Here is an 8,761-nt window from a genome sequence, read left to right on the forward strand (position 1 = left end):
GTCTCCTTTCCCTCCGGATGCCTGGCTCCTCGGGGGAACTGGGGCTACCGGAGTGTTATCTGACTTTATGATGAGATGGTGGGGAGTGGAGGGCCTGACGTTTGTTTCTGAGAAGCGTGCAGTTATGTTCTGTTTGGTTGTTTGGGCTGTGGTGGCAATCTTTATGTCTGTCTCTTCGTAGGAGCTAGTTCCTCTCAGACCCCAGGAGTGTCCTGCGCGCAGGGAGCCTGTGTCAGGCTTTCTAGAGAGCCATGAGTTACAGCTTGAAGTGTCTGAGCTTGTGCTTTGTCATTGCTGTAATCAGAAATGCTATGTAATAATACTGTTTTATTGTAGTGTGTAATTTAATTTTTTTTTGTTGTTGTTCTAGTTGATCCCTCTGTTTTTGATCATTGGATCTGGAGGCATTGGTGCAGGCCTGTATCTCATGCGTTTGGCCATGTTCAACCCTGATGTCTGGTATGTATAAAATAATTCACAGCACCAAGTCCCTTTGCTGCGTATATTGAAGTGGACTTCACTGTCTTGGTCTTAATGTTTCTGGAGGCCTCAATGTCTTTCTCCAATATCACTGACACAGTGTGTGGAGATTTCCATGGTTTGGAGGTTTGTTTGTTTGCCATACGATATCTAGAGAATCCTGATAAAGGATTGTGTCTTTTTCTGTGGAAACTTACTTGCATGGGTGACTTTCCATGGCCTAATAACCATAGTACACATATGAATTTTATTTATTTTGAATGTAGTGTGATTCCCTGAGTTGTTCTCATATCTTGTATTTTTCTCAATAGCTGGGACAAGAAGAATAATCCAGAACCTTGGAACAAACTGGCTCCCAGTGACCAGTACAAGGTAAAATGAAAAATAAGGACTTTTAGGAAACATAATATCAAAGGTGTAGCCTACTGCTTTAGCATGTTTGAGTATATTGGAAAGTAGCTGAATTATGTATTTCCTCTGTTCTGCGTCATTTGTTTATAGAACTCAGGGCAGGGAGAGCTGAGTTTGAGATTGAAAACTTTCCTAGAGTTGGTTGATAATGGGGTGAAAGGACTCTATATGGAAGCAGTCATATATATTGCACTGTAAGAAAGAGAGGTATTATGTGTGAGAGGAAAAACAAAGTAGCTCATGGAAATAAACTACAGAGAGAAGGACAAAACCTCGTAAGTTCTAAACTAAAGCTGTCTAAGTTCCAAACTGTTGGCTTTTACTCATGAGAAGTAAAGCAGGAAAATGTCAGTGTTTGATATAAACAGTAATTCAGTTCTACAGATGGTTGTTTGGAAGCAAAATGATTGTCTGTATGTAACTGGCTGCAGTAGAAATGTTCATTAAATACTATTCAAGTTATTTCACTGAACTGGTGAAGAAGCACGCAAAAATGTGTAAAACAGAAATCAGGTTCTTGTCATGTTTTTACTATAATGGTGTTTTAGTTGATTTCTGTTAAGAATATTTGATGTTATTCTAAAGCTACTAAAAAAGTGAACCTTCTATGTTTTCAAAGCTAGTGTCTATTCAGTACCATATCGTAATACTCCAATAATTGAAATAAGTGGGGGAAAAAAAAACCCCACACTCCAAAATAAAATATGTTGTGGTCCCTTAAAGGTCTATGAAGAACATAATAGTTTGTTTTCATTTCTGCTTTTGGAATGTTGCTGTTTCTTAAATATCTAAAAAGAGGCAAATTCAACATAGTGCGCAGCATAAATTCTTTTAGAGAGCGTATGCCTTGTGCAGCATTCCCTGTCTGTCTTAGCATGCAAACACAGCCTCAGGGTTTACCATATTTGGGTACATCTATCATTGCGGTTTTTTTTTTCCAAATCTGCACTGTGGGAATGGAAAGGCAAATGCCCTAAACTGAGGATGACTGCTTTGTAAAAAGCTCTGATGTAACAAGTTTTAGCTTTTGATGAAATAATTTTTCTTCTGTAAACTTCTCTTTGTAATATCATCCTCCTCAATCTTCCCAAAGAATAGTTGTAAGACCTGATGATTACTGTAGGAGTGGCACAGAAGCTGTAATTTGAATGTGCTGTAGGCTGTTTTGTTTTCTCTGAGGAAGTAAAATAAATTTTGCCATAACTAAAAATAATTAACTTAATAGCTAAATGTTTCTCCTTTTTTTTTTTTTTTTTAAGAACTATAGCATCACGTGCTCAATGTCAAGTTAGGCTGGGATGCCAAAATATGCTTTTAGTCTGTAAATTTGCTGTACTCCGTGACTATTTTGGCTGGTTTTGAATTAGCTTGTTATGGGATCCAACTTTATTAATATAAACTGAGAGTGTGAAAAGATCTGTTCTTGCTTTGCTCCTTGTCATACCTTGCAGTTCTAGATGCATCTACTTAAACCAAACCTGGCTTTCGCAACACTGCTCTAAATGTTCCTGTAATGCTATCTGTTCACATACACTATGCTTTGTGCCACTTGGCGAGCTAGGTGTACAGGAGCACGTAGATTTTGGGCAAGAAGGTTAAACCCAGCAGTACTGTAAAAACTTAGTGTGAATGACCTCCCAGTTCTGTTTCTAATACTATATGAAGAGTTAATATTAAAAAGTTACTGCTCTTCAAAGTTGTATGTTTTGGTTTTTCTTTTTGTTATTGTCTAGCATACAGTTTCCTGATAGGTGTTCAAGTAATGCATGTTTTTTAGTAAATACCATGGAATAGGGATAATAGAGCTTCTTAATCATTTTATTTCCCTCTCTTTCCTAGTTCTACTCGGTTAATGTAGATTACAGTAGACTGAAAAAGGATCGTCCTGACTTTTGAACAACACACTCATCTCCGTAAGCTGCACAGAAAGGTCTTCCGGAAGCCGTCCGCACAATTGTCATGCTTAATCATCCAGGAAATAGTCAAACTTGCCTCGTGTTGCACTTGGTCTTGTGTTTGAAAGTGTTTTGATGAGGCATAATAAATATGTGAAACTTGAAATGTCTACTCTTTAATTTTGCAAAGTAAGAATATTCTTCAATTGAGAGTTTGTTGTATGATCATTCAAATAGTAAACAAAAACAAATTAAAGTTTGCTCAACAAGAATGCAAAGATTTCTTGATGGGCTTTGTACTCATTGTGTTGACTTCAGAGAAATGCATGTTCATGCTGTATACTAAGGTGCAAGAACTTGAAAGCACGTGTTTATATGTGCATATGTATATATTTCTTTAATTGCACCTGAGTTTTTCTACTTGCCACTTTAAGAAGCTTTGGTAGCAGACCAGTCAATGTTAACAAGTCATTGTCCAGCCAGGAAGCAACAGATGTTGCCATATGTTGCTTTAGGGAAGGAAAAAAAAAAAGGCCAAGCTCTCTGTAAAAGGTTTCTTTTAATTTTTTTCTTTCTTTCCTTTTTTCTTCTTTAAAGTCATAAGTGGTTTGTTAATAAACAAGACAACAATCTTAAATACTTAATAAAATTCTAGAAACATACTCAAGATTTCTTGTGGATCACGCTTTTAAGGAAGGGAGGCACACAGTAAGCAGAACAGAGCACAGGATTTGAGAAATCATTAGATTTTCGTGTCAGAACGAAAAAATACCTTTCAGCAAGGGCAAATTCTCATACTTCTATACTTGGCTGAGTCTTACTATGGGAAAACAAAAAGAAAATACCTTTGCAAGTCTGTAGCTTACAGTAGGTTCTTCTTTATGCTTTTCTGTGAACATCTGGTATTTTGCTGAATAAGGGATGTAATTCTGGACTATCTGACAGAGTACAGCTGTTCCTATCTTGATACATTTCAGTTCACTTAAAGTGAACTCTTGAGAATGTGGATAACCATAGCTGCTGTTATAAATAATAAGGAAAGGTTCAAAGAAACTGAGCAGCAAGAACTTTTACTGGGGAAGAAAAAACTGTTCTGTGGTAATTGACTGCAAAATTACAAATATTTGCAAAGACTTTTGTATTTTATATGGAAAATCTTACAAGTCAATTGGATGTGGTTTAATTGGTAGCAGTTCAGATTATCTTCCTTTTCATTATACAGCAAAATGGTGGATTTACTTGCGGTTTTCACTTGCTTGTTCTTCAGCGTCTGAAGAGGAAAACTAGTGTTCTGACAGAGATGATGTTCACAGTGGTGGGCAAAGTCTAAGTGTCCTTGGGGACTGTGGTTGCTGTCTGAATCCAATTATTTTTAGGAAATAGAACATTCTCTTGCGACACTTTCTGTTCTTCAGTTTTAAAAGTATGTTACATGTAAAAATGGGAAGCGTTCTTGTAACTTGCTAGTTGGTAGTCCTGTTGGATTTTTCCTGATATTACCATGGTCTTCAAATGCAGGTTGTTTCTCTGGACATCAGGAAAGACCAATGTCCAGGAAGTAAACCTGATTCTTGGTGAGGTGAGACAAGGGTGATCCCTTTGGTCACAGCTGAAGAAGGTATAGGCTCATGATGTTTTGGCCTTTTTTTTTTAATAAAGGCACTTAAGATAAACTAAATAGGCTGCACCTGACATATTTCACAACATATTTAACAAGTACTTAAACTATTTAAAGCTTTAAGTATAGATTGACTAGAAAACAAAAACACAATTCATTCAATGCTACTTCCTGTATCCTCATAGCAGCATACTTGCTGCTGAAAATTAACAAAACTTTAAGCCTTTTAAGTTAAAACCATCATATTTCATTCTAAAGGCTATTATCCTGAGGGGGCACTTGCTCCTTTTTCTTTTGGGTGTATGCTTCTGTCCTATTTTAAATGGTAACAGGCAATAGTCACCATTACCTGACAAAACTAGTAAAGGTTGTAAGAATTTTGTTTCTTCTTTAATGCTTGAAATTTTCAGTAGCTCAAAAATGCTACATAATTTGCAAAAAGAGGCTAGGTCAAATGAAGAATGCATATTTTGCGTGACTTACCAGCTCAACCAATAACATTTTTTTCGTACAAACATACTGTGCTATTTTTTGGCTCCATGGGACTACTTTCTCACTGCAGAAGTTTTTGTTATTGAACCCTCACACCTATAGAGGCTTAAGTCCATGATACCTACTGTAAGTCTGTCTGAAATTGTTTTCATCTTTGGGACATAGAAGCATTGAAAGTCACCAACTTTATTGGTAGTATGACTGTCTTTCAAATCCCTAAAAATTGTGGAACATCTCTTTTGAAATTTTATAATTAACTTATGGGTTGATAGATCTAGCCTAATAATTCAGTTCTGTGATTTTGTTACTATTTCCTCAGTAGTTTGTGGGTTTTTTTAATGTGTTCATTTTTAAACATACAAATACACTTTCTTAGTACCTGGTTCCTTTTTTTGTTATTTCATATATTGTTTTTATTCTTAAAATTCTTGTCCTGCAAGGCCTTAAATTCCTGCTTACATTTTTCCACTGTGACTTTTCCTTGGGGGAGAGAGGAACTAATTATTCCACATAAAACCAAAGCACATGCTTGTCCTTAATTTCTAACTGCTTGGTAGCTGTCTGCCCGTATCCAGTACATTTTTTTTGTGTTTTTGGTACTGTACTGTTTCTGAAGGAGAACCATTTTCACAGCCTGGCAATATTCTATCTGCATTCAAATATTCAACCATCTTCTTTAAAGCTTCTACCTTTAAAGCTTCTTTAAAGCTGTCTTCTATCTCTTTCTATTTCATGAAGTCAAAGATGGTATTCCCTGAAGACAGCATGAAGAAATGATTGCAGTTTGGATTTCTAGGATTCTAACTTCTAATATTAATCTTTGTCAATTCACTTTTATGAAACAACTAAATCCCATCGTTACTAGGAAAACCAAGGTCCTTCGTTAACATCAGGGCATGTAATTTTGCTTGAGCAGATGTCATGTGTTACTGATATTCTGCTGTCTTACATTTTGACTAAGATTGATACAGCTGCTACGTTCCAGTTTGTGGCAGATTTTTTTGCAATCATCAGTGTACGCCTGGCCTGCATCTCTTTAATGAGCCATGTACAGAAGATTTGTTTGTTATTTTTACAATACAGCATTGTGCTTGCCACTGTCAGATTTCTGTTAATGCAGTCATTCTGCACCTCCTTCTCATTGATCCTGATATGCAGCAGGGTGAGCAAATCTGAAATTAATTCTGCCCACCTAGGATAGAAACCCTAGGTTTCCATAGTTTTTGCACATAAACACATTATTTCCTTTGGTTGTATTTTTAGTATAGCCAGTAAGGAGAATTTATGTTATTTGCCTAAAGGGAAAGTTCCTCATGGGTATAAAATATCTGACTGCCTCTGAGAAATTAGAAGGGTATGCCTGATATTAAAAGAATAATTTAAATTTTGCATAGGATTTCTAGCCAAATGTCATCTGAGGAAATATGTTTCAGATCTGTTTTCAAGCTCTGCTTTACCTTTAAAAATAGTTTGGTGTGTGACTATTGAATGACCTTTAAAACTAGGCAAATGTATGTTTAATGCTGATTGGGCTGTAATACTTTGTGAGAAAAAAAGGTCGAAAAGTTATTACAGGGATTTTAAAAAGCCATTTAGAACAGAAAAGGAGTTATTGAAAAAAATTAGATATGTGCAAATGCACACAAAGTTATTGTTTCTACTCATTGGCCAGTCTTACTATGAAAGCAACTGTATGAGCTAGAAAACCCTTTCTGCAGGACAAAGGGAAGCACAGCAGGTCTATGAGAACTCAAAAAAATACGTGTTCACTTGCATCATTGCCACAGTAGGTTTTTTATATTAATTCACAGAAAAACTTACTCTTCAGTCCTCTCTTTTGAAATCCAGAAGTTGGTTGACTTCATGCTTTCATGATTGCATGATCCATCCGCTTTTTCTCAGAAGTGGTCTTGGCATCAGTATTTAGTCATGAGAAGTTCCTATGAAGCTAAAATCATTTCATCTCCTCCTCTGATCTCTAAGCTTCTTAAGAGTGTCTCTGGATACCGCTGTGATGGCGTGTTTCCCAAATGTATGTTAATTCTGGTGCCATCCAGTGTGGATGAACTTTGGGGTTTTTTAATAATTTCAAAATATTATTATCTGTGGTTGCTTTCTCAATAAGCGTAATGAGCCGCTGCAATACAAGAAAACAAACACCCCTGGCATTCTTGAGAAGCAAATCTATTTTCAGCATCCAGAGTAATATTTACCTAAACCAGAAAAGTATTCTACATTTTTCTTTTTCTCCTTTTTTAAGTTTTCATGTAAATGAAACTAATTTTTAGACTTCATAAGCTAATGTTATGCTCACAGTTATCAGCTGAAGAGCCTATAAGATCACCACACTTTGACTTGCTAATTTTTTTTTTCTCTTTTCACTCAGAATCAGTGTCACTTTAAGTAATGTGAAATGAGAACTTAAGTATGCAAGTCAAGGCAAGACCAATGCATTCAGATTTTTGATAGTTTGCTATCAGCATTTACCTGACATTCATTTGCTACAAGAACTGATACAAGACTGGCATGTGGAACTCCTGCAAGAGACAGCAAGTTCTGAAGATGATCAGAAAATAGTTCATTAACACATAGCAATGCATACATTACAAAGGAGAACGGAAATTCTGCTGGCAATATTCATTACTATTGGTAATGCTTTATGACTTAGACACCTCAAATAATATTCCTAGGGTCATTAATTTGAATTACTTTGGACAAAATAATGTACTACGCCATTTACAGTTCATCACTATAATGTAAAGACAACTTTTTTAGTATAACTGCACAAGTCATAACCCAATAGACAAATTTATAGACTTGTTTTTTTCACTTTGGAAGCAAACTAACTATGAACATGAAATGTTTTCTAATTTTAGTTTCCTTACTGCAGGCAAATGAAACAAACTGCTGAGATGGTAATGAAAACAGATGACTTAATGGTGAAAAATTTGAGTGCCATTCTTCCTCTACCAGTGGTGCCACTGCTGGAATTTAATGGGGTGGCACCAGTGTGTCTGAATGAAGACTTTGGTCATAGCTCTTTAAAAATCAGGTTGAATCTAATAAGATTTTGTCAGCACTGATAACATTTTTTCTTTTCTTTTTTTTTTTTCTTGGTAGATTGAGAGCAGGAAAATAGCAGAGCTCATTATCAACACAAAACGGAATTTCATCCCAATTTCAAACTTCCTACTCTAGTACCACTTACATCTCATGATAGTCTGTGGGATTTTGATGGACTGTTAAGGGGATAATTTGCTTCAGATGTTCTTATCTTCGTGATGTGTCAAACAGATTTAACTTCCTAGGATTTTGGAAGCTTAGAGGAGGAAAATTCATCCCTGCAATAGAGACAATGTGCTTAAAATTACCAGGGAACGCTGAAATGGTTTACTATGTGTGTGTCACAGTTTAGAAGGCCAGAGGACAGTCTTCTGCTAAACCCCTGGTGGGCTGAGGCAGGGACAGGGAGGGTTTCACTCACCACTCAGGGTCACGGGCAAGAAACCGACACGACTAGGGAAGAACAAAAAAACAATTAAATTTATTAACTATTTACAACAAGAAGCAAGATACTGAGAGAGAGAACCATATCATAAAAAGGCACTTCTCCCCCACCCTCCCTTCTTCCCAAACCCAAAGGCTTTGTTCTGTACCTTCTTCCCCGCAGTGGTGCAGGGGGCAGGGAATGGGGGGTGCAGTCAGTCCCCGCTCCTTCCTCCTCAGGGGAGGGCTCCTCACAGTCTTTCCCGGCTCCAGCGTGGGGTCCCTTCTCACAGGAAAGTCCTTTCCAAAAAATGAATCCTTCCTACACAGGGCCACAGTCCAGCAACGATTGCTTGGCTCTGGCATGGGCTTCTCCAAA

General features: G+C 36.8%; 1 protein-coding gene across 1 annotated transcript; it reads left to right on the forward strand.

The window, feature by feature from the left end:
* Nucleotides 1–370: 370 nt before the first annotated feature.
* On the forward strand, nucleotides 371–2,952 carry NDUFA4 (NDUFA4, mitochondrial complex associated; the record flags this gene model as incomplete). Its single annotated transcript, XM_010073917.1, has 3 exons — nucleotides 371–459; nucleotides 792–852; nucleotides 2,731–2,952. Coding segments are annotated over 3 exons (207 nt in total), but the record flags the coding sequence as incomplete, so codon positions are not given.
* Between the last annotated feature and the right edge of the window lie 5,809 nt (nucleotides 2,953–8,761).

Source organism: Pterocles gutturalis, unplaced genomic scaffold (assembly GCF_000699245.1).
Source record: "Pterocles gutturalis isolate BGI_N339 unplaced genomic scaffold, ASM69924v1 scaffold50292, whole genome shotgun sequence".
Taxonomy (NCBI): domain Eukaryota; kingdom Metazoa; phylum Chordata; class Aves; order Pterocliformes; family Pteroclidae; genus Pterocles; species Pterocles gutturalis.